The following is a 27372-nucleotide window of genomic DNA, read 5'->3' on the forward strand; positions in this document are numbered from 1 at the left end:
ATATATATATATAAATATATATCTCAATAGATATAAAGATATTTAGTTATCTCTAAATATATAAATGTGTGTGTATACACGTATATATACATATATACATATATATATATACACACATATGTATGTGTGTTCGGTATATGTATTTATAGAGAAATTTGACCTTTCTAAAACAGTGTACCATCTTTCCCATTACCCCAGCATATGTTTTCCAGCTGTTTAAGAAACTACTCACTGCATCAGTTAGAGTTAAATAACTTGTTGCCACCTAAGCATTGCAGTAATTATCCAATGTAAGGTTCTTATATATTTGCTTAGTTAAATCCAGTTAGTGATTTTTAATGTATAATGTCAAGAAATGGATAGAAGGGCAAAAAGCAATGGTGAATCTATTAAACACAGGGTTAATAGGATCAGTGTTCAACTGTACATCATAATGAAAGCTACAGTTATATTTATCCACTCAATTCTATTTTTATTTATTTATTTATAAAATAGCCACCTCTGACGAGGACCAACAAGAATGGATGTGTGTAAAGAACATTAAAAAAAAACCTGAAAAATGGTGGGAGACAGTAAAATGAAATGTTTAAGATATAGAAGTTAAAAGGCGGAAAGAAAAGTCGGAAGTGAGCTTTAAGACTATTTGTAAAGCCATGAGAGCGCGAGCTTCCTCCATCCTGTCAGCTTCAACAGAGGCATGGGAGAGCGCGAGCGCGACACTGAGCTCACTGAACACGGTCCGAGAACCTTTTGTCCCTGAAAACTGCGGGAATTTAAGTGATAGCAAGGACTTAATATTTGGGTGTGAAGTAGCTGTTTCTCTGGTTTATGCTGACAGCTTGATCGGAACTGAAGAAAGCAGGATGCGCACGAGCTTAGATGCTCTCTGGCTGGAGACTTCATGTTAAGATTCCAAACCTGAAACAGCCAGGATCCACATTCCCCAAGATCATCCCACAGGCTTACATTTGGTACCAGACCTTTGAAGATTGTGTTGCATTCCACCTTTTTAACACTTTTAAGGATGTACGTGGCGTTGCTGTTTGTGTCTCTAGTGGGATTGTCTTCATTTACTGTTTTAGCCCAGATTGGTGAGTTGGTTTTGGTGTGGCTGAGTGATAGATGTTTTGTGTTATTAGTGATGTTTATGGCAAGTAAATGAGTTGTGTGAGTTCTCATGGCTCGTTTGTTAAGACTGGGGCTTCTTACATCTTACTGCATCCTTGTTGACGTTTATATTTCTGGATTGTGTGTGTGTGTGTGTGTGTGTGTGTGTGTGTGTGCGTGTGTGTGTGCACTGGATTATTTTTGCTTGTTTCTTTCACCGCCACAGACGCTGTGATTATTAAGGTCATATAACACACTTCCAAATCCTAATTGTCTTTTGATAACAGCAGCCAATTTTCTTTTACCAAACGGTTCTGATGATCCATATGAATTATGCATCTGTCCACTTAACAGCCTCTGTGATATTCCTCGAAATTGAACATTTTTTTTAATTTTTCATGCTCACTTTATTGTGTAGTTTAGGTTGCACTTTATGTGGCTAGGACTAACTTACTAAGTCCTTATAGCTCTGTCTTTGTTTTATGTAGCACCCTGATCCTGGAGAAACCATGATTATCTCATTTCACTGTGTACTGCAACAGCTCTATATGGCTGAAATGACAATAAAAGCTTTGAATTGCAGACAGCGCGTGCGGCGGTAATATCACAATCACAAGTGCAGGGTACGTGACGTCACCAGGTTATCCTTCTGGGTACCCGCTCTCGCAGCAGTGCGTGTGGCTCATCAGCGCGCCTGACCAACACCAGCGCATCCTGATCAACTTCAATCCACACTTCGAGCTCGAAAGCCGCGAGTGCAAGTGAGTGTCACACCAAGTCCACTTACACTCCATTAATTCAATCTCTCTCTCTTACCTTTAAAAGACAGGGGTTTTTAGCCATGTTAGCACATTATACAAGCTGCCTCAGTTGTGGCCTTCCATTTGAAAGCCAGCTTTATTCAACTCTGTCTCCTCTGTGCAACCAAATCTCTGCCATTATGACATATAACATAGGATGCAAAATGACAACTTGAACAGGGATCAGTTCTCTGGGAATGGACAGCATTTGTGCCTTACTCACTCTCTCTCTCTCTCTCTCTCTCTCTCTCTCTCTCTCTCTCTCTCTCTCTCTCTCTCTCTCTCTCTCTCACACACACACACACACACACCCTATTGTCATCTCTGTTGGTCAATCTATATACAGAAAAATTATTCTTAATTTCCACTGTTATAACGTAACTTATAAAGTAATGATTATGATCCTTAATTACCACTGTTGTAAATTAAAGGAAACATTTACATTGTTTATTCTTCTGCATGCAAATATGTACGTCATACCATGCGATTTTCAAAAAAGTAAAGAGCAATTTCTGTTTTGCAATCACACATATGTGAAAGGAGCAACAGAGGGCATGCTCTTTGCAAGCCCCTAGAGAATAGTCCTTGCACTAACATATATCAGATGTCTTTCACAACAGCTTTTGCTCAAGAGTAGTCAGTAGGCAGTTTTCATGGTTTGTTAGCTTCCATATAAAAAGCAGGAAATGACAGCATATCAAAAACCCAAAAACTCAATCTTATTTTTACAGTTACGAGCTTTTGCAAAAATCTATGGGGTTCAGTGAGGGGTGAGATAGAAAATGCCAAAAATATTTAAAAGACTGATTTAGACCTATCAACCGTTGCACGTTCTAATTGTAGGAGCTTAGCATAACACATGCTAATACTAAAAAATAGGCAGCTTTCTTTTCCCCTAATAAAAATGACAGATGAGCCATCTAGACTGAATGACAGCTACATAGGTGAACTGGCCCCTTGGAAGCTTTGGCCCTTCCCCTCAGTTTACATTAGCAATTTTCTGAAAATTGATTATTTTATTATTTTTTATTGTGCTATGAGGTAATTTTTTTAAAATTCAGAAATGTTTTATTTAAATATTATCTTTTTTTTTAACAGAACATTACATATGTATATGTAATGCTTTAAAAAATATTTAAACTCAATTAAAAAAGAATAAATAAAAAAATAAATAAAAACAATGAAAATGAAAAGAAAATAACAATAAACGGTTCTTTTTGTGGGGTAGCAAAGCTGAAAAGAGTAACATTATCTATGCAGGAACTATGCATGAGTTCACAGACACTGGGTCAAATTAAGGTCATAGAAAACTGACCAGCATGGAATGAGGTTGACAGGAAATGCCAGAGCACTTTCCTAAATGCCATTTAAAGGTTCATTTCATTGACTTTTATTGTGATTTTATACCATATGGAAACTTTATTTTCATATGAAGTGTCAATGAGTGCAAGCTGCACTGTTTTTTATTCACACAGGTGAATGCTGAAAAATATTAGTTCAATAAATTGAAAATAAATTTTAATTAATAATTGTTATTCTACTAGGTATGTCATTGTGTTTGTATGTGTGTGTGTGTGTGTGTGTGTGTGTGTGTGTGTGTGTGAAGGTATGACTTTTTGGAGGTTTATGATGGGGACAATGAAAAGGCGAGTCTAGTGGGGAAGTACTGTGGTAAGATAGCTCCATCCCCAATCACCTCTAGTGGAAATTCACTGATGATCAAATTCACTTCTGACTACGAGACGACTGGTGCTGGCTTCAGCATCCGCTATGAGGTGCACAGAACAGGTCTGACATACACATACACAAGCACACACAGTCTGTATTTAACAATGTAACACACATATACATTTTATTCCTGGTTGTCTCAGTCACAGAATGTTCCAGAAACTTTACTGCTCTAAGTGGGTTGATCCAAACACCAGGCTTCCCTGATAAATACCCCAACAACCTGGAGTGTACGTTAATCATATTTGCACCAAAGATGTCAGAGATTGTGTTGGAGTTTGAGAGCTTTGACATGGAACAAAATCCCACAGGACCAGCTGAAGCCTCATGTCGATTTGACTATTTAGAGATCTGGGATGGATACCCAACAGGTAAAGAGAGAGAGGCCCTGTACATGACCCATTTACCTTAAACCACTGAAATTTTAGTTTGTTTTTTGTATTTTATTGATATATATGATCTCTCTCTCTCTCTCTCTCTCTCTCTCTCTCTCTCTCTCTCTCTCTCTCTCTCTCTCTCTCTCTCTCTCTCAGTTGGCCCTCATGTTGGAAGGTATTGTGGTTCAAGTAGTCCGGGTCGAGTTGTGTCATACACTGGCATTTTGTCCCTCTCCATTCACACAGACAATGCCATCGCAAAGGGGGGATTCTCATGCAATTACAGGATCCAGTCCAACCATCAGCCAGGCCATGAGCAAGCCAGTTAGTACTGCTCAGTGTTAATTATCCGTTCAGTTATTATGAAAATTAAGGAGTGGAGAATGTACATCCATCTATGAAAATAAGAACTGTGTGGGTGTGTTACAGATGAGTGCCTTTCTCCTTTGGGAATGGAATCTGGGGAAATAAGTAATGACAGAATTACCTCATCATCTCAGTACAATCCCAGCTGGTCTCCCATCCGTTCACGATTAAACAACCATGATAATGGCTGGACACCATCAGAAGATTCTTACAGGGAATGGATACAGGTACAAACAATGAGATGTCATAAAATGTCATCTCATTTTCAACAAAGACACAAATATAGATTAACACGTTGTGGTCACAGTTCTGTGGAAAAAGTGAACAGTTGAATTTAATAGCTAGTTGGTCTTTCTATTGCAGCAACAACCTCAACCAAGCTGCAGATTATACCTCCATAATGTTCGAGATAGATTTTGGACCACTCTTATTCACAGAACTGCTTTAGCTCAATCATATTATTACGTTGTCTGGGTGAAAGAGGTCATTCTAGTCTGGTTTTCCTGAGGTCATTCCACAGCATGGGGTTACCTATGGGTTGTGACTGGGCCATTCCAAAAGGCAGAATTTTTTAAGCCATTCTGTAGTGGATTTGCTGCACTTATTAGGACCATTGTCCTTCTGCATCAATTCAATTCAAATGTATTTGTATAGCACTTTTTGTGAAATATTGCAAAAATTACAAAAAGGCTAACATTATACAAAGATTTATACAAAGATTCAAGATTAATATTATACTTATATTTAAATGTGTTTGTATTGAGCAAGCCTGAGGTGACTGAGATGACTGTGGCAAGAAACGGAGAGTGTGGAGAGTGTTATTATGAATAATGTCCTGTCATATACACTCCGACAATTGTGTATTGAATAGGAGGTTGTTATCCTCAGAGACCACATGAAGTTTGTAGCTTCTCTTTAAAAGTTCATGATCTTCAAGAAGCAGAACGCATCACTTAACTTCAGCTGAGCATCAGCTGCCACACAGCCACCCTGATGCTAACCTGTAGGTAATCTTGATATACTTGGGAATACCTTTTTCCCTTGATGATGGCAGGTTGTTTAGGGCCTGAAGCAATTGTGTGGTGTGCCTTTTCAAGATTGATTACTCAATATTGGCTGGACATCCATAGCCACAGTACTAACTACAGTAGTCTTCAACTGTGGAGAGATGAATATCTAAGCTATTTGAGATAATTTTGTAACCCTTTCCATCTTTATGTGACACAACTATTAACTGTAGGTTTTCTGAGAGCTTTTGCTAATCATAGTTTAGTAGCTGCTTCTCATGAATAGCAAACACAAAATGTTTTTACTAAAAATGAATTGGATGCCAGGTTTGCTAATTTCCAACTTTAATTAACTTTTGTCTAGGTCATTGTTCTAAGGAAGTCTAAGTAAATTTATTTTTCCAACATATACTCTGAATATTTGAGCTTATTTTGTAACTTAGGTGAAGAATAAACAAGATTTTATTTAGATGCAGGTAATTCTAAAAGTTTCAGATACTTTTCATTTTATCACTGTAACTTAAATCAGCATTTAACTTAAAGTGTAGGAAATTATTTTCCAAGCCACCTTGATTGACTTGTTATGGTTTCCACTAATGTAGATGTAGGAAGGGTTTCCTCCCATAGTGAAAATGTATTTATAGACCTGGCTGAAGATTCTGACGCATTTAGGAAAACAAGTCCATCTGGAGAACAAATCCATGTCTAACAATACAATGTCTTAGAGGATGAAAGAATAAGTGAGGGGGGGATTTTTTCACATTCATTTTCTAACACAGATATGATTTGACTGAATTAAGCTTAAATTCAATATATTGCTGTTCTTGTGAATTCGACTGAGTAGTAAATACTACTGTGTAGTAGAGGAAGACTCCTAGGTTTTACTAGTTCCCAGTAAATCAAAAACAAATTGTCTTTCCCATCGTCAAAGCAAAAACTGTTTCAGGGGATCTCTATATTTAGTCAGTATTATTTGTGCAGTATTGTGTAGTATAAATTGTGCCAAATTGCATTTCCATCATTTTTTTAGGCTATACTATTAATGATTTGGTGCAATAAATGTGCAATATAATACAACTGCTTTGTCATGTTACACAATTTAATGTAAATTTAGGATGTATAAGTTAGTGGCTTACCGAAGATTATTAATTGAGTTACAGCACTTTGCATTTTACAGCATTTTATAGCTTTTCTCAGCAAAGGGTTGTACAGTTGACTGCAAAATTGACTTTATTTAGTCTGAAATATTTTTAGACAAACAATCGAAGTATATTTAATATGTGGTAACTTAAGGCATTCCTGAAGTGTTTTAAAACAGAAAAAAGTAGAAAAATACTGGGAACAAGCATGAAACCAATAGATACTTGGTACATGGTTCCTTAGATGTGCACACAGAGCTGTGAAACCATCAGATCAGTTTTAGTAATACTGGGAATGAGTATTACACTTTCAGACTTTCAGTCTGGTTTTGGCCCCAACTGTGTCTTAAGAAAACAGAGAGATTGTAGGCTCAGCAGTGCATTCCTCTTGCAGTCTTCACATACAGGTACACGCAGAGCAGTATCCTGTTTTTCACAGGAAGAGCTCTTTTTGTTTGTCTCCAGGCCACTTGTTCATGGGAACTTCATGTACGTCCTGCCATTGTTTTGTTGTTAGCAGTCTTTAAGGTTTGTTTAGTGTTCTTAAGCTTATTAAAGCTTGCTACATCCATCTGGGTGCTTTGTTGAATGGGGAAGCAACTGAGCAAATGCTGACTTGGTTTCCATCTGTACTCTGTGATACGTCTATCTTTTCACAAGAACAGAAGTAACTCAACTGTTAATGTTTTTAAGTCTTAATTTTTTTTTTGCTTTTCTCCTTGCAAAATCCTCCAGCTATTTAATGATCTCCAACTCATTGATAGCAGGTTAAGTCTTTCATAGTTCCTATTTAATCTGTCCCATAAGGAAAAAATAAACATTTTCTGTTGCATTTAGGGACCAGAAGTGTCAGAAAAAGACTAAAATCAGTTTTTAATTCTTTTTTAAATGCAATTTGTTACTGAGATATAAACCTGACATAAACGCAATGCAACTCTGATACTAGACTGAGGCTTCTTCCATAGTTCATATTAACTCTATTCCATTATTATTCCATAATAAACGCATAAAACGTAATAAAAGTATAGTGTGTACAGAATATATAAACTGCAACGCATACTGGGCCCTTTTTTAATGTAGCATTTTTTTCGAAATATTTTTGCCATTTCTAGTTGCTGACAGTTGTGAAGCAGCACAATAAGGCCTGCAACATTCAAATACTGTTAGTGAGGAGGGACATTTTAAATCCATATTTCTCTAAAACTGCTGTGTGACAATATCTATTGTTAAAAGTAGCCTACAAGCAAAATTGGATTTATAAAAGACAAATAAACAATATAAACACATTTTAAGTATCCCTCTCTTTCTGTTTTTCTCTCAGGTAGATCTGGGCTTCCTGCGGTATGTTTCAGCTATAGGAACACAAGGAGCTGTTTCTAAGGAAACTAAGAAAGCTTACTATGTTAAAACCTACAAAGTCAGCATCAGCACCAATGGGGAGGACTGGATCATGGTGAAAGATGGCACCAAGCATAAGGTATAAGACAACAGAGGAACTTTCATTGAAGAAATGATGGCCATGATGGTGACATGTACAATTTAGAATTTATACTCTTGACAAAACTCAAACGTGTTTTAAGATGCAGACTGTGACATTTTATTTATTTAACTTTACAATATGATTGCTTTGAGCGAAGTGTTTAAGTTTGAACATGATGTATCTGAACATCACCCATACACAATATTAGCTTTACAGTCTGTATTATAAACAGCATAATGAGTTCAAGGCATCATGTGAGTGTCATTGTTCTAGTGTGTGGGAACATGCTCGTACCTTTGTCATTGTGGCATTGTTCAATTTCATTGCATTTTTTAACATGAAACCATTTTCCACATCTTGGCTTATGCATGTCAGTTATGTAAACATAAACCTTTTGCTGGGACTGTTACATTTCTGGGGATATTCAAATTCAATGAAAATAGTTGAAATCAGAATATTACTATTTATACATGTGAAATCCAAATGATAAGTGCCAAACAATAAAGCTTAAACAGAAAAATTTGTTAACCTTATGTCAAAAGTTTCAAATGATAAAATTCACAAAGATTTTATTATTAAAATGTTAAAAAAATGTATCATAAGTATATGATAAGTATATGATATGAGGAGACAATTAAAAATCCGATTAAGAAGATTAATAAGAAGGTAACTTCAACTGCATCAGCAAGTTATTAATTTAAACTGCTACTTTACTGGATGGATTGAGGATATTTGTATGATAAAGAACTATATGTGAATATATATGCTTTGTCAGATTCTAAATGAAACTACATTGCCGTTTTCCCTCTGAGCATCTGTTTCAAAATGTCAAAAAGCACATCCTTTATTTAATGGGGTGGGGCTTACTTTCAAAGCATATAAAAAACATGAATGGATTGCTTCTGATACGCATGCATCCTTTTTTGCTTCTTTTGGTACATTTGAGATGTTTACCTAGGAGTTTACCTTAAATCTCAATTGGTAAACTAAGTTTAAAGTTGGAGGTGTTTTGAAAGTAAGCTCCACCCCATAAAATGAAGGATGTGCTTTTGACATAAATGCAGTGCTCAGAGGGAAAACGGCAATGTAGTTGCATTAAGAATCTGACAAAGCATATATATATTCACATATAGTTCTTTATCATACAAATATCTTCATTCCATCCAGTAAAGTAGCAGTTCAAATTAATAATTTGCTGATGCAGTTGAAGTTACCTTCTTATTAATCTTCTTAATCAGATTTTCCTCATTATAGAAATGTCTCAAAAATATGCAGGAAACTGAATATACTTCCAAAATGCTAAATGCTTAAAATTTGAAAATATACTGTAGGTTTTTTGTTGTTTATTTTGTGTTGTTTTTAATAATGGCCCCATGAACTTGCCATTTTTGACCATTTCATATGAAAAGAATGAGATATTGGTGTAGAAATGAGGCAGAAATTGCCTAATTTGACTGTACCGATGCCATCTTTACAGTCACTTTATGTGAAAATGCATACATAAATACTTTATATGAAATTTTCTGAGATGTTTTGAGAATGAGGAGATGGTGTTATATTATTAGAGAATTCCATGGCGCCACCTACAGGTGTAAGCTCATGACACCTGGACATTTTAAACTGTATTGGACCAAATAATAAGACAACTTCCTCCTTCTCACCTAGTTACTGTTACCAGTTTAAACTACTACACAACTGGATAAAATTTAGGAAAAGTATAATAAATCGATATCTGTGAATCCATTTGCAAACAATTCAATAGCTAGTCATATTATTTCTATCATTTTTTTAATGCAATTTCAATACTAAAATAGATTTTCTGTTGTTCTGTTCTGTTCATTCCACCATTTGAAAAAATGAAATCCAAATCAAATCAATATTTGTTGTGATCACCCTTTGCCTGAAAACAAGCACTAATTAATTAAGGTACACTTGCACACAGTTTTTGAAGGAACTCGGCAATTAGGTTGTTCTGAATATGTTGGAGAACTAACCATAGATCTTCTGTGCATGTAGGCTGTCTCAAATCCTTTTGACTCTTTATATAAATCCCAGACAGTTTTCATGATGTTAAGATCAGGGATTCCAAGGCTCACTTCCAATGCTCCTTGTTCTTCTTTATGCTGATGACAGTTTTTAATGACATTGGTTGTATGTTTGGGGTCATTGTCTTGCTGCAGCATAAATTTGGAGCCAGTCAGATGCCTCCCTGATGGTATTCCATGATGCATAAGTATCTGCCTATATTTCTCAGTATTGATGACCCTATTAATCCTGACTAAATCTCCAACTTTATTATCAGAAAACGCAGCCTCAAACCTGTTTCACTGTTGCTTGCATACACTCATTATTGTATCACTCTGCAGCCCTTTTGGCAAACAGCCTGCCCCCTGCTACAGCCAAATATTTCAAATTTTAACTCATCAGTTTAGAGCACCTGTTGCCATTGTTCTTCACCCCAGTTCCTATGTTTTCATGCATACAGTAGTTGAGTTGTCTAGCTTTGTTTCCACATTGGAGGTATGGCTTTTTGGCCACAATTCTTTCATGAAGACCACTGCTGGACTTTTCTGTATATTAGAATACAGAACTTCACCAGTTCTTTGCTGATAGCTCTACTTGACATGTTGAAGGAAATTGTCTTTCATCTGCCGCTTTAAGTTTCCTTTGCCGACCACTCGTCTACAGTCCTTGACGTTGACTGTTTATTTGTGCTTCTTCAAAATAACTTGACCAGCACATCTACTCTGCAATCCTTGCCTGGACAAGACCTTGCTTATGCAGTCTAGCTACCTTGTTGCTGTGCTTGGTCTTGCTATGGTGTATAAACCATAAGGGAGGCTTAAAACTGGGTGAGGAACAGCAAAACTTTGCTAGTTAGGTACAGTTTTAACAATCAATGCAACAGTGTACCCACCCATGATGATGAAAGATGAAACATTTGCCAGTCATATGTTAAAATATTTCTATTACTTGAAAAATGTGTGGGTTCAAATTAACAGGCCATGCTTTGTTTTTCAGGTGTTTCAGGGCAGTAACAACCCCACTGATGAGGTCCGTGACTTTTTCCCAAAGCCTACACTGACACGGTACATACGGATACGACCTCTAACATGGGAACAAGGCATCTGTTTGCGCTTTGAATTATATGGCTGCAAGATATCAGGTAACAGACAGATGAAAACATAGAAACAAACTTAGCACCATCAAACACATACACAAGCATACCATCTATTTCCCTGATATTTTTGGCAATTAATAATACATATGGCTTATGTTTAATAACTAGTTGTTTTTAGCCTTTGGGAATAGCAATGATGGAACAGTTGGTATGTTCACACTCTAACAGACTATATTTTGTATTAAATCATACTTGTCAGACCTATTGAAACATTACTCTTCTTTACTTTTGATGACTTTACATCTGTGCTGCCACCATTGAATAGACACAAAATTGGTATACCATACGCTGAAGAATTTTTTTTCTGAATTTCTATATCATAGGAACAAAGTCAACATATCAGTCATGTGCAGTACTTAAATGACCAAACCAAATAAATGGTTTCCTGAACAAAGTTGACTTAGAGGCAGTACACATATAGAGTTAAGGTTAGCTGGCTATGTAGTGTAACCAGCAGATTGACATAATGCTCCTGTGGATCTGAAAACATAATTGAAAACATAAATTCAGCTCATTGGCCTTGGACTCTTAGGCAGTATTATGCAGTTTTCTGTATAGTTTCCTGCTGTAGTTGTCCTTTCTTTGCATGATCCTGGCCTTCTTTCTGGACCTTTTCACTGCATACCTGTTCCCTTTACAAAAGGCTTTCCACCCCTATTAAGAAGGGTCTTAATGTCTCACATGACCCAGGATATACCTTTTGTAAACAGACTCGGTTGGTACAATGATTTTATAATAAAAGATAATATAGTCAGCTACACAGTTCATTAGACCATTATTGTCTTCAGCAAGTGGACAACAGAGCTCATGCCATTTGGTCACATCAAAGCAATGTTACAAACCTTCAGTGGTCTCCTGTGTCCATCTTCTTACTGTTATGATAATGCTTGGTTTGAGGTCAAAGTTTTGCTGTAACTGAAGTTTTGCTCTAAGATTTACTATATCACAGGTTTTAATCATGCTATGGCCAGAATTTTACAAATTTTTGCAGTTTTTGCCACTTTAATAATTTTGTGTAACATTACATAGTAATATTTCTTTCACTAAAATATGTTAATAATCTTTATTTTTAATGTCTCTCTCATTTTTCTTAGATTCTTCCTGCTCTAGCATGTTAGGCATGGTTTCAGGTCAGATTTTGGACTCTCAGATCTCTGTGTGGCCTGAGCTAGAGAGGGGCTGGTTACCGGAGCAGGCCAGACTGCTAACAGGGCGCTCTGGCTGGGTGGCACCTGTACCATCAGTACCATACGGCACAACAAACAGCCCCTGGTTGACAGTGGACCTTGGTATTACTCACTGGGTCAATGCAATCATCTTGCAGGGGGGGAGACACAAGGACAAGATTATGTTTGTTAAACGCTTCAAACTGGCCTATAGCACAGACGGCTCTGTCTGGAGCTACATGCAGGAGGAGAACAGCACCAAAGTTAAGGTGAGAGAGAGACAGATAGAGGGAGAGGGAGAGGGAGGGAAAGAGATGGGGAGAAAACATGCACAGCGATTGAAAGAGAATATAATGATTTATGTAGATATGTATATATGTCTCAACCTGCAGGTATTCATGGGGAACCAAAATCATGACACTCCAGAGGTGCGTTCCTTTAAGCCACTGACAATGCGTTTTCTACGGGTATATCCTGAGCGTGGGTCGCATGAAGGCATGGCTCTCAGACTGGAATTGCTGGGCTGTGACACCCAATGTGAGGAACAGCCCACTTCAACACAAACAAGCCTAGGCATAACAAACCAATTTTCATCCTTCCCAGTCTTTATAAATTATTTAAACATGCCTGAATTAAGGTTACATGGAAGTTAAATTGAATTACCCAGTGATTTGCACATACTAAAGTATAAATGCATAGGCTTTAATGAATGAGTTTACAAGAGGTTTCTGTAAATGTAAAATAACACTATAAACACACAACTATGCCTAGAAGTGGCTGGTACTGTATGGCATAACTTTAAGGTACCTTTAATTTGGTGATCTAATATGTAATACAGATTCAGCAGCAACTTCACACAAATTATATTAACAATTATGAGCACAAATATTAAATAAAAACATGTTTTATAAACACAAACACTATGGTATATACAGAATTAGAAAAATTTGACAATGAATAATGACACATAAAAAATATATAGTAGTATGCAAAGTTTTAGGCAGATGTTAAGAAATACTGTAAAGAAAGAATGTTTTTAAAAAATATATTTATATATTTTTATACAGCAAGTATCTTGATAAATGTATTTTATTGTTACACTTCTTTTACTAAATGATATACATTGTGGTTTCCACTAGATTTTGGAATGTATCTCTGAGGATTTGTGGCCATTCAGTCATAAGAGCATTAGTGAATTCACACTACTGTAGAATGCCTAGCTTTCACACCAACCTTAGCAAACCATGTTTTTATGGTCCGCATTTTGTGTATGGGGCACAGTCATGCTTGTGAAGACTAGGACTATTCAGAATAGTATGAGTTTTTATACAGTAAGTTGCAGAGACAATTAAACAAACTCACATCTTTCCTCATTAAGCTGAACAAACCCAAACCCTGCTCAGCACCATTTGTGGCCAAAGCACAAATTGAATCATACCAATGGTTAGTTTAAAGGGATTAATTATTGGTCACCTTTTAATGCTCAGGTAGATAAATGCATATTTTATTTCCACAAGCTGGTGCAGGTTTGAACTAGGCCCCTTATGCTGATGTAAGGCATTCTAGACATTTAGACTTTTGCCATTTAACTTTGTGGCAACAGTTTGGGGAAGAATATGATGGTAGGGCCATATTCTTTCAGCCATATAATGTATCAAAGAGGAAAAAATGACACATTTACATAGGAGCGAGCAGCAATATAATAAATAACAATAAATTGATTAAATGGGGGGGCACGGTGGCTTAGTGGTTAGCACGTTCGCCTCACACCTCCAGGGTCGGGGTTCGATTCCCACCTCCACCTTGTGTGTGTGGATGTGTCCATGTTCTCCCCGTGCCTGGGGGTTTCCTCTGGGTACTCCGGTTTCCTCCCCCGGTCCAAAGACATGCATGGTAGGTTGATTGGCATCTCTGGAAAATTGTCCGTAGTGTGTGATTGCGTGAGTGAATGAGTGTGTGTGTGTGTGCCCTGCGATGGGTTGGCACTCCGTAGATAGGCACAGGCTCCCCGTGACCCGAGGTAGTTCGGATAAGCGGTAGAAGATGAATGAATGGATGAATGATTAAATGCTTATATGTACAAGCCACCTTCTTCAGTTGGCTGTCAAAGACGATTTCAGGTTTAGGAGGTCCAGCTGATTTGCTAAATCACAATCACCAAACAGTGCAGGTCCTTCTGCTCAGTGTTTGGTTATGTAATGGACATTATATTAAATAATTCTTAAATTATTGCACAGTTTACATGAATTGTTTTAAACACATTCACACTATTAAAGGGCTAAAAAAGATTTTCTATTCTAGATGCTACTCCTCTTCCTCCTGCTACTACAATGGCAACCACAGTGTGGGTAACTGCTAACATCGCAGTAACCAGCCCAGGTGCTGATAACAATGCAGTAACCAGCCCAATTGCTGGCATCACTACAACAGAGGACGGTGATGATGAATTTGCAACTTATCAGAGTGGAATTGGTACAAGTGAAGACTATGAGCCTACAGGTATCATATACACACTCCAAACTTAATCCCACACAGACATGTAACACAAACACAAAATTTTATTTATTTGCATATTACATCTGCATTTTGTACTTGTGCTCAACTACAGGTACAGTGGCAGAGCCCATGGAATCTGGTGAGGGACTTACACACTACATACATACTGTACATACAGTACATACATAACATTATGAACCTTAGAGATTGTAATATCTCAGAAGATCTACTCCATTATATTGGTACCAGGTCTGAGTATTTTATAAAATACTGGATTTTCAAACTGTCTCCAGATTTTACACAGTATTGTGCAGAAAATGAAAAACATTGCATGGCTTGAAACAACATATTGTTAAAAGAGGAATGTGACATGGCCATGGGCTCAACCAAGCTGGATAGATAATTATAAGAAAATGAAGGTCACTCTGACTTTTTCTAATCCTCAGCTGTACAGGGAGTGCAGAATTATTAGGGAAGTTGTATTTTTGAGGATTAATTTTATTATTGAACAACAACCATGTTCTCAATGAACCCAAAAAACTCATTAATAGCAAAGCTGAATATTTTTGGAAGTAGTTTTTAGTTTGTTTGTAGTTTTAGCTATTTTAGGAGGATATCTGTGTGTGCAGGTGACTATTACTGTGCATAATTATTAGGCAACTTAACAAAAAACAAATATATACCCATTTCAATTATTTATTTTCACCAGTGAAACCAATATTACATCTCAACATTCACTAATATACATTTCTGACATTCAAAAACAAAACAAAAACAAATCAGTGACCAATATAGCCACCTTTCTTTGCAAGGACACTCAAAAGCCTGCCATCCATGGATTCTGTCAGTGTTTTGATCTGTTCACCGTCAACATTGCGTGCAGCAGCAACCACAGCCTCCCAGACACTCTTCAGAGAGGTGTACTGTTTTCCCTCCTTGTAAATCTCACATTTGATGATGGACCACAGGTTCTCTATGGGGTTCAGATCAGGTAAACAAGGAGGCCATGTCATTAGTTTTTCTTCTTTTAGACCCTTTCTTGCCAGCCACGCTGTGGAGTACTTGGACGCGTGTGATGGAGCATTGTCCTGCATGAAAATCATGTTTTTCTTGAAGGATGCAGACTTCTTCCTGTACCACTGCTTGAAGAAGGTGTCTTCCAGAAACTGGCAGTAGGACTGGGAGTTGAGCTTGACCCCATCCTCAACCCGAAAAGGCCCCACAAGCTCATCTTTGATGATACCAGCCCAAACCAGTACTCCACCTCCACCTTGCTGGCGTCTCAGTCGGACTGGAGCTCTCTGCCCTTTACCGATCCAGCCACGAGCCCATCCATCTGGCCCATCAAGACTCACTCTCATTTCATCAGTCCATAAAACCTTAGAAAAATCAGTCTTCAGATATTTCTTGGCCCAGTCTTGACGTTTCAGCTTGTGTGTCTTGTTCAGTGGTGGTCGTTTTTCAGCCTTTCTTACCTTGGCCATGTCTCTGAGTATTGCACACCTTGTGCTTTTGGGCACTCCAGTGATGTTGCAGCTCTGAAATATGGCAAAACTGGTGGCAAGTGGCATCTTGGCAGCTGCACGCTTGACTTTTCTCAGTTCATGGGCAGTTATTTTGTGCCTTGGTTTTTCCACACGCTTCTTGCGACCCTGTTGACTATTTTGAATGAAACGCTTGATTGTTCGATGATCACGCTTCAGAAGCTTGGCAATTTTAAGAGTGCTGCATCCCTCTGCAAGATATCTCACTATTTTTGACTTTTCGGAGCCTGTCAAGTCCTTCTTTTGACCCATTTTGCCAAAGGAAAGGAAGTTGCCTAATAATTATGCACACCTGATATAGGGTGTAGATGTCATTAGACCACACCCCTTCTCATTACAGAGATGCACATCACCTAATATGCTTAATTGGTTGTAGGCTTTCGAGGCTATACAGCTTGGAGTAAGACAACATGCATAAAGAGGATGATGTGGTCAAAATACTCATTTGCCTAATAATTCTGCACTCCCTGTATAGTTGATGAGCTGCTATGGTAAAAAACAGGAATAAATCAGTATCATGCATTTTTCCCTTTTCAGTGTGAAAGCTAGTTAGGCTATCAACACAAGCTCCCAATATTTTTAGTTGTTCATGCCACTAATAATTTATCAAAAGAGATGCTGGCTATGTTACAGAATAAATAATATTACAAATATTATGAAAAGAATAGATCACTGTTAAAATATACTCTTTGCTAATTTCAATCATTCAAATGTCTAAAATGATTAAATATAATTAACAACATTGACAGTGTAGAAATCGTACTCATATTCTATCACTTTTCCTTTTTTATTAACTGTGTAGACTTTTTTTTAACTGTGTAGACATCCATCCATCCATCCATCCATCCATAAATCCATCCATCTAAATCTCTCTCTCTCTCTCTCTCTCTCTCTCTCTCTCTCTCTCTCTCTCAGGATGCATCCTTTATGTGGTCCTGCATCCATTAGGTTTCATCTACAATGGACAATAATTTAGTTAGTCCTTAAAAACTCCTGACTGTGAGCTGAATTGGAGAATAACACCAATGGCCAACAGCAGTCATGAGCAAACAATTACAGCCATACAGTTTCTAGGGAAGAAACAAAAAAACTATAGCCTTATTCCATTGTGAAATGGGCAATGTAGAGATATTGCTGTTGATTCTTAGAAATGTTTCTGAACTTTTTCTAAAAAAGTGCTTTGATATTTCTTTGAAAAATGACATTTATGTAAAAGTGTACTACTTCTGCTTTCTGTGTTTTTGCATTTTGGGCAGCCTATCTTTGGTTCAACTGCAATTTTGGCTGGTTAGACAGTCCCTCCTTCTGTGGGTGGAGTTTAGACAGCATTGGACAAGTGGAGTGGCTCTTACAAAACCAAGACATGCCCTCCAAATATCAACTTCCCAATGAGGATTATACAGGTGAAATTTCACTGGTCACTCATGCAAAAAACTGACTTTAGTGTTAAAAGTGTCAAATGAAGCTGCTGTAAACAATTTAAAAAATGGTGCTCTGCATTGCAAAAAATGTTTAGTGTAGACATCTAGCCTATTCATGAGTAAGTTTGTTTAACTGCTGTTCTTTTAATATTTCTAAAGCATTTTATTTACTGTCATCAGGGGAACCAGGAAACTTTATCTATACTGCACTGACCAGAGAATCACATACAGAGACAGAAAAGCCATCAGAGCCTGAGCTAAAGCAGACTCAGACAGGAAGGAAGATGGGGATGGAAGGCAAAAGAACCACAGAGGCTGTACGACAAAACGAAATGGAGAGTAAAGTCAGGTTGGCACGGTTGGTCAGTTTGCCTGTTACGTCTCTTGATGAAGATCTGTGTGTATCATTCTGGTATCGATTCTCTGGAGAGAACACAGGTGCCCTGCACATTCGCCAGAAGACAGAGAGGGGAGGGGACAGACTGAGAAAAAGTGGAGAGCTACAGGATGACAGAACAGACACACAAAGTGGTGGATATATGATAGAACAGGAGGTACTGCTATGGAGGAAGGAATGGGAAAAGACTAAAGGCTGGAAAGAAGGAAGAGTTCTGATTCCCCTTGCTGATAAACCATACAAGGTAACTTTTTTTATTCCGGCACCTCAACAAGCCATTGTGTTGACTTAATATTATTAATTAGTAGATCTCTGTATGTATATGTTAGGTGATTATTGAGGGCATTGTTGACAGCACATTGTCTGGACATATCTCTGTGGATAATGTGAGAATTGCCCCTGAAATCCATGCTGCTGAGTGTAAAGGTAAGCCCCATCTTGGATAATTATACTTTGCCACACATTTGTAAGCTTTCTCTCTCATTTCCTATTAGGGTAATTTTTTGTCTCGGTTGTACTGGCTAATCTGTTTTTATTTAATCTCAGTTAAGCGTCTAACTAGTTCACAAATTCCACCCCATTCAAGTTCGAGTTCAATTCAATACGCTCTGTGCAGATGTGTAGTTGGGCACAAACTCTGTTAGCTCTCATTCTCTCTCACACAGTAATCTTACAGATGAAAATCACCAAACTTTATCTGTCAGTTCATCCCAGCCTCCTCTTGAGCTATAGATGATGTTCAGCCACTCTCCTTCTGCTACATACTGCATAACACAAGAACAGTTACATAGATTTTGTTTTTACAAGAAAAACAAAGTTAATATCTTCCCTATATTCCTTCTTGTGTTGTTCCTATATATTATTGTATATCGTCGCTGTCGGGCGGAATCCTCGTATCTCCAAAACCATTATTTTTCAGAAAACGCCGTATTTTTTTGAGTTATTAAACATTGTACCGTTAAAGTTGTTATTACACCTTATATTGCTATCATATACCATTGTGTACCAACATTAACACAACATTTTCCCAAAGTCACGTTTTATCGGAGATACAAGCTTTATGACTTGGGACCAGGGAGATACGAGATTATGCTGTCATTGATAAGAATGGTACGGACACAGACGTCGCTGCTGCCAGCAGTGTTCAATAAAGTCTGCGGTCACGTTGAGCCTTTTGACAAGAGACAAGACTTCAATAGTTAACCAAAGCTAAAGACTGTAGTTACATACATCTTCCTAAACTCTATTTTAAAGGTTTAAGAGCTATAAGTGATGCAATACAAAACACGATAAGCTGATTAGGCTGTCTAATAGGTGGAAATTAGTCTAATTTGCTCGCAAACCTACCTTCGTGGCTCACGGGTTTCTTTCTGCACAGAAGCATTACAACTATTGATTTTTAACAAAACAGGCCTCCTCAAATGTATCTAACCTAACTATTTTCACTTGTTAGTGTCCACAAAGCAGTGTTTTACATGCACAGTGCCAAGAGAGGCATTGTCTATAAGTAGGCTGACTTAAAGTCAGTAAAATAATAATAAAAACAATAATTTAATAGTAGTATCCAAAACATTCAATTTAATTCAAATATGATATTATAAAAAGCATTTTAAAACGTCAATGAACATGTATAGTAAGCAGTAAGAAATAGTAATAAATAGATATTTAAAATACATCAATAACACAGATAAATATAGATAAAATCATAGTTAAAGGAATAGTTAAAAAAAAAATTAAATTAATAAAGGTCAAATTATCGTTTCACTACGTTATACGACATGTTTACCTATAATAACGAGGCAAAAAGCCAGCCAGCTTGCTTAAAGTGATGAGCATGACGGCAAAGGCAGCTACTTGTTGAACATAACGGTTTGCCTTGACATTGTAAGATACAATCCTATCTTATCTGCAATGCACAGGGTTTAGTCTGCGTTGCAGTGGATTGTCTTGCGCTAAATTCCTGTCCTCAGACGAGCACCAGAACTAGCTGGGGTCACGAAAATCACTTTAGATATCACTTTAAGATGTGTTGATTCGTTGCGACTCTTAATCTTGAGGAGAAATATGCCGCAAAGCTCTCGCGCAGAGTGAAGAAGAGGTGGAGTTACAAGTTTTCTCAGACAGTTGAAGTGTCCAATGGAGTTAAGAGATTTGCGGTCAAGCTATTTTCAAGGCTTTAGATTGGTTAATAACTTGTAAAAATAACAGACCCACATGGGGACTGACCAATAGCATCGATATGTGAAAAAATATGAAATTGACAAAATTTGGACATACGAGGTTTCCGCCTGACAGCGACGATATGTATATATGAATGAGGTAATCAGGTACTTTTGTGTGTGTTTCAGATCCAGAGTTTGAGTTTGAGGTGACTATTGGTCCAGCTAATCAAGAACCTGGTATGTCATCCATTGCATAACTGCACCTTTAATGTTTGTAGAATATATATTGAAACAAGCAGCTGAACTAATTAGATTTTTTTGATTAATTCAAACAGGGTGAGGGTCATAGCAATGTGAAATGTCTGAAATATGTTTTCTTTGATAGCTTCCTTACTGTTTGAAATATACGTTCAAAGGTATTTGAGACATACAAACATTGAGGCAGCAAATTTGACTCTATCCCAGGCGGGATATGTGGGGGATTTTTCAAAATATGAATTTAAGACTTTTTAAAGACCATTTACATTTCAAATTTCAGCCTTGGTCTTCCGCTGTGGTTTGCACTAAAACAGCAGGACTTAATGAAAATTCTAATTTATTATCTGCTTTCGGAGTATACAGGAGTATAGGGGTTTCCCTGTTAACTTATTAGGTGGACTTATTAGGCAATAACTAGCTATGCTTTATATGTGTGCTTGTACTTTTTGTAATTTTGACCGACCTTCTCCCTTACTGGCAAACATTTCTTTGAACATTTTGCAGCATCTCACTGCTTTGTGGCCAGGACTTTTCTTTTTTTTCTGCTCCTTTGCATTTGCACTCCATTTTTTTATGTGGTGGCATTTTCACACTTCAATTGCCTGATTGCCAGATTTTGAGAGGTCTGTCATTCATTCATCGGCATCACATGTCAAGCTGAGCTGATCTGCACAGCAGACAGGCCAGAATGGCTGCCAGGCCATCAGGAAATGTCCCAGTGCTCCAGATAACCAGTCCGCCCCTGCATACAAATTAGTAACATGAATGTGACCTAAATTCAGATGCGACCTAAAGTGGACCTACATGGACATACTGTGTAAGGGAATGATTTGACTGTGTGGGGGTAAGAGCATCTACTGTGCAACCTCCTGACAGAGGGAAGAGCTTTGAAAAGATTGTGTTTATGGTAAGAGGGTCCAGGAAGTGTAAGTCGTTAAGAGGTGGCAGATTCTCAGCTGTTTCTCCTTGGGAGCAGTGTAACAACAGGTGAATATGACCAATATGTTCTTCTTCTTCTTTCGGCTTTTCCCTTCAGGGGTCGCCACAGACTGTGTGGGGGTAAGAGTATGTACTGTAGGTTGATTAGACGTGTTTAATATGTGATATTAAATGTGGAGGAAGAGATGAGGGCATGTTCATTTACAGTCCCATAAAAGCATGCATCTTCACACTGAGCTTATTATGTAAACAAATAAGATGTGTCAATGTTTATTCTATTATGAATCAGGACAATAGAGGAGACTATATGGCATGAATAAATTTAATTTTTGAATTCAAGGTTTTAGTCTTGATGGAGTGCAACCTCCTGACAGAGGGAAGAGCTTTGAAAAGATTGTGTTTATGGTAAGAGGGTCCAGGAAGTGTAAGTCGTTAATAGGTGGCAGATTCTCAGCTGTTTCTCCTTGGGAGCAGTGTAACAAGTGGTGATGGAAGAGGTGAATATGACCAATATGTTCTTCTTCTTCTTTCGGCTTTTCCCTTCAGGGGTCGCCACAGCGAATCATCTCTCTCCACCTATCTCTATCTTCTGCATCCTCAACACTTGCACCCACTAGCTTCATATCCTCATTAATTACATCCATATACCTCCTCTTTGGCCTTCCTCTTTGCCTCCTGCCTGGCAGCTCCATGTCCAACATTCTCCTACCAATATAATCCCTCTCCCTCCTCTGAACATGTCCAAACCATCTTAATCTGGCCTCCCTAACTTTGTCCCCCAAACGTCCAACATGAGCTGTCCCTCTGATGTACTCGTTCCTAATCCTGTCCAATCTTGTCACTCCCAAAGAGAACCTCAACATCTTCAGCTCGGCTACCTCTAGCTCAGACTCCTGTCTCTTCTTCAGTGACACTGTCTCTAAACCATACAGCATGGCCAGTCTCACCACTGTCTTGTACACCTTCCCCTTGATTCTTGCTGATATTTTCCTATCACACAGAACTCCTGACACCTTTCTCCACCCACTCCAACCTGCCTGCACTCGCTTCTTTACCTCTTTCCCACTCTCTCCATTACTCTGGCCTGTTGACCCCAAGTACTTAAACTCCTGTACCTTCTTCACCTCTTCACCCTGTAACCTTACTGTTCCACTTCCCTCCCTTTCATTCACACACATGTACTCAGTCTTACTATAGCTGACTTTCATTCCTCTTCTCTCCAGCGCAAACCTCCACCTCTCCAGGTTTTCCTCTGTCCAAGTCTGACCTCCTCTGACAACTGGTCCATCACTATAGCAAACAGGAAGGGGCTCAGAGTCGATCCCTGATGCAGTCCCACCTCTACTGTGAACTCCTCTGTCTGACCTACAGCACACCTCACCACTGTCCTGCTCCTCTCATACATGTCCTGCACCACTTTGACATACTTCTCTGCTACTCCTGACTTCCTCATACAGCACCACAGCTCTTCTCTTCTCACTCTGTCATGTGCTTTCTCCAAGTCTACAAACACACAGTGCAACTCCCTCTGACCATCCCTATACTTCTCCATCAAAATTCTCAGAGCAAAAATTGCATCTGTTGTGCTCTGTGAATATGACCAATATATCTTTCAATAATGAAAGAGTAGAAGTGCTCTCATTGTCTTTGGTAGGTTGAACTTCTTTAGCTGCCACAGGACGTACATGCCCTGGTACGCTTTTTTAATTAGAGAGGTAATGTGCAGAACCCACTTGAGATCCTGGGTGAAGATGGTCTGACTGGGGAGTCACACATAATGATAGCTATAGGTGGGGGTAGGTTCTTGCTTTTACAACCATCTCCACTGTTTTCACAGCACTGAGCTTTAGGTTGTTCACACTGCACCAGTTCACCAGATGGTCAGAGATCAGTTCATAGAGAGTGGTGGTGTCTGCAAACTCTAATAGTTTGATGGACTGGTGACTGGAGGTACAGCTGTTGGTGTACTGGGAGAAGACTACAGTAGAAAGACAACAGCCTTGGAGGAACCATTATAAATGATCTGGAAGTCAGAAACATTTTTTCAGTCTCATATGCTGACCTCCTGTCAGTCAGGAAGTCTGTGATCCACCTGCGGGTGGAATCAGGTACACTCTGCTGGGAGAGTGTAGCAGAGCTGGGATGATTGTATTGAAAGCAGAGCTAAAGTCTACAAACATTATCCTGGCATAGGTTCTTGAGGAAGTCTGCTGGGGGTCCAGGAGAGGGTTTGTGATGATTTTGAGTGGGAAACCTCAAGGCACTCAAAGGACTTCATAATCACAGATGTCAAATGCGTCATGCGTTTTTCAGGGACGGTGATTATGAAGCAGGCTGGCACATGGCATATCTCCAGTGAGGTGTTAAAGATGTATGTAAATACAGGAGACAGCTGATCTAGCCATACTAGAGTCTGGTCTATTTGTAATGCATGGGTTCTCTCTCTTGAAGGATCTGTTGCCATCTTTCTCTAAGACAGATAGAGTATTTCTTGTGGAGGTGGGCAGAGAGTGGGCTGTCTTGCCTGAAAGTTTTGTGTGGTGACTGGCTCTGTAGAGTTCTTATGCTGCCACACAAGGTAGCAAAGAGTCACTGAAGGCAATATGGGAGCAAGCAGCAATGTGGCAGTGAGTAGAAGCACAGACAAAGATACACACAGTCTCAGCAGTTTCTCTTGTAAACAGGTGCAAATAAGTTGACTCACAAATTTCACACACCAATACACACAGATCCAGTTCAATGTGGGCAACAGGTAGTCAAAGGCACAATAATTTAAAAGGGCTAATTGGAATCCAGGTCGCACAGTTAAATGAATACAGTACCGATGGGGAGATGACAAAAAAGTAGGGCAGGCAGAATCATGAACTGGGGCAGGCAGGAACAAAACCAGAAACTTCTATAGAAAACAGGACGGAATAGCCGTTTAGGCATGCAATGCAAACTGAAGAGACTCGTGAAGAAAGCGTGCCTGTAGCAAGCTTAAATAGCCCCAGAGAGCATAAAATGGCAGCTGCCCTGGAAGCACTCCATCCAAGATGGCCGCTGACCCCGAAGTGAACGTTGCTGCTTTAAGACCATATTATTTTGTAAGTATCCATTAGAAGATGGGAAAATTGTGAGGGATGTACATGTTCATCAAAAACACTTAAGTGGGCTGTGGCATTCAAGTGATGACTGGTATTAACATTCCCCACACTATTACACCACTTCCACCAGTCTGAACAGCCTAGATACAAAGCAGGTTGGGTCCATGTTGGTGCAAAATTCTGATCCCGCCTAAAATCGAGATTCATCAGGCCAGGTTCCATTTTTCCAGTCTCAACTGCAGCCTCAGATTTCTATTCTTGGCTGGCAGAAGTGAAACCTGAAGTGGAACCTCTGTTTGCAGCCCAGTCACTATGGTTTTTGACATGTGGTACATTGAGATATTTTTCACACTACAATTGTGGTTGTCTGGGTTACTGTTTTGGCTTATTAGAATAAAAGTAATTATTATTCAGCTGCTAATAGCTAAGTTATCATTCAATAATTATTTTTGCAAGAAAGTTTTAGCATTTTGGTATATTTACAGATATACTGTAGCTGATGGTAATGCACTCATGCATTTTATTCATGCAAAAAAGTGCCACTTAATACAGTTTTTAATTTCATACACCCATTATCAGCAAAACTATAATTAGCATTGTGAATAATGTAATTGCAGTAGCTATCCATTGAGGGAAGAATAGTCATGTATATACCATCCTTTGAATTGTAAACCTGTCACACAATATGATGTCAAAGACATTCTAAATGCTTAAAGTGAAAAACACAGCTTAACATGACATAATGTACTAAAAACAACTAAAAGCATTTTATCACGCATTTCTCTCTTTCCATTTAGATCATAGCAGTAGATAGTGTTTATGACAAAGTACTCTAAGAGAAAATAGTTTTCCTGGTAATTGTTTAGTCCATTAAGTCACATTAAGTGTTTTTCACATCTAAATTTTTATAATATATATAATATAATATATGAATTATATAAATAATATAATAATACAATAACAAATAACAATAAAATGTCCCATTTCCCAGTTAATCTGCACACAAATTTTGTGAACCTTTTTCTGACTTTTTCAAATATTTTCACTTTGTTGATAAAAGTATAGTACAAAAATTGGATGAAAAATCAACTGTTTCTGTAGGATTTTCTTTACATCTTGTTGGTTTCATCTCACTGCTGAAGCCATGGTTTGCAAAATTGCAGGGAATGCAAGGTATCTCACAAATCTTAACGGATATCAGGAGAGCTGGAGATGGATTAATGGAAAAGAGTTTCCAGAGTATTAGATCATAGCCATCTTCATTTAAACATGGCTTTTTGATAATAACTCCCCGTGAAATATCAAAATATTAGCACACAAAATCTGTCTTTATTATTTTGAAATATTAATTTGTGAAATAAAGTAATGAAACAAAAGAGGAGCTTGTGAGTTCCTTGTGCTACTCCATTTGAGGACCCATGATTTATTGCTTGGTGTGTGTGTAACACAGACTGATCCATCCTAGAGTTACTGTAAAGGAACTGTAATGAATTTAGTCAGGTTTGTCTTAATTTATGTGTTGCCAATTCAGTTGATCTATTTAATGACATGGTATTACTTTCAGTGATGGGTTTTCTGCTTCATACAGTACCATTATGCATGTTAACAGTGCTGTTGCTCACACTCCACCAAAGTCTGAAATAGTCCTTTGTTTATAGTGGATATTCTGATGTTCTGATTGCAAAAAAAGGCTATATTTATTGTTTACCTTTAAAATACAGGGGTTTTTAGCCATGTTAGCACATTATACAAGCTGCCTCAGTTGTGGCCTTCCATTTGAAAGCCAGCTTTATTCAACTCTGTCTCCTCTGTGCAACCAAATCTCTGCCATTATGATATATAACATAAGATGCAAAATGACAACTTGAACAGGGATCAGTTCTCTGGGAATGGACAGCATTTGTGCCTTACTCACTCGCTCTCTCTCTCTCTCTCTCTCTCTCTCTCTCTCTCTCTCTCTCTCAGCAGAGTGCAAACTTGAGCAGAGGTGTAAGGACATTGTGTGGAGGTTTGGACATTGGGATGGCTCCATGCTAAAGACAATGAACCCTATTTTGATTACCATCATCGTGATGAGTGCCGTGGGTGTGTTGCTAGGTGCTGTGTGTGTTACAGTGCTCTACTGTGCCTGCTCACACAATACTGAGCGAACTACATCTGCCCTTGAGGATTACAAGTTTGAACTGGTTGATGGCCTCAGGTTCAAGAAGGATACAGTTAGCCCAGAGAAATCCTATACAGAGGCATGAGATCCAATGTTATTCAAACTGTAAATTAACACTTTATCAAAGCTTGTGACTTTTCTCAGGATATATAGGGTGCTGTAAAGAAAATATAATGTACAGTGTACTTGTAATTACAAAATGGTTGGTTTGTCTGTTTTTGTCCTTGTTTTTTAATACTTGGATGATAGTTATGGAATAATCAAGATGAATGTATTTTTTTGGAACACTCTTCCACAGAATCTTGCCACAATCATTTTTCAGATAAGAAGAGTGCATCGCATGCAACCAGGATATCTAACCCAGTCAGTTTGGATCCTTTATACAATTGGTATTTTGGTGATTAATTTATCATTTTTTCTAGTTTTATAATTTCTAAGTTAGAGAAACACAAGAAATCCTGTTCTAATCTAACTCACTGACATTACTACATTCCAAAGAAATGATTAAATATATTTTTACATGTTGTTAATTAAATTTTTTTCATTGCAAAAGT

At 38.1% G+C, this 27372-nt stretch overlaps 1 protein-coding gene across 2 annotated transcripts; it reads left to right on the top strand.

Annotated features, from left to right (window-relative positions):
• The first annotated feature begins 678 nt into the window (after positions 1 to 678).
• On the top strand, positions 679 to 27372 carry LOC132847459 (neuropilin-1a-like). 2 transcript variants are annotated; one of them, XM_060872759.1, is made up of 17 exons: positions 679 to 1091; positions 1691 to 1868; positions 3514 to 3695; positions 3779 to 4006; positions 4169 to 4336; positions 4442 to 4605; positions 7846 to 8001; positions 11026 to 11170; positions 12280 to 12620; positions 12744 to 12888; positions 14653 to 14850; positions 14960 to 14986; positions 17648 to 17794; positions 17993 to 18453; positions 18539 to 18635; positions 20558 to 20608; positions 26620 to 27372. In XM_060872759.1, the coding sequence occupies exons 1-17, from the start codon at positions 1025 to 1027 to the stop codon at positions 26901 to 26903; spliced, it is 3039 nt and encodes a 1012-aa protein (XP_060728742.1). In that variant the 5' UTR covers positions 679 to 1024; the 3' UTR covers positions 26904 to 27372. The 2 variants fall into 2 exon arrangements, with proteins under 2 accessions (XP_060728742.1, XP_060728751.1); XM_060872768.1 differs by having other exon boundaries at positions 26623 to 27372.

Source organism: Tachysurus vachellii, chromosome 1 (genome assembly GCF_030014155.1).
Source record: "Tachysurus vachellii isolate PV-2020 chromosome 1, HZAU_Pvac_v1, whole genome shotgun sequence".
NCBI lineage: Eukaryota > Metazoa > Chordata > Actinopteri > Siluriformes > Bagridae > Tachysurus > Tachysurus vachellii.

Excerpts from the sequence above, each read along its gene's own strand:
- LOC132847459 (XM_060872759.1), top strand. The coding sequence starts at position 1,025 with ATGTACGTGGCGTTGCTGTTTGTGTCTCTAGTGGGATTGTCTTCATTT. Across the intron at positions 4,337-4,441 it reads GCCAGGCCATGAGCAAGCCA|ATGAGTGCCTTTCTCCTTTG; the intron begins GTTAGTACTGCT and ends GGTGTGTTACAG. Across the intron at positions 18,454-18,538 it reads TTGCTGATAAACCATACAAG|GTGATTATTGAGGGCATTGT; the intron begins GTAACTTTTTTT and ends TGTATATGTTAG.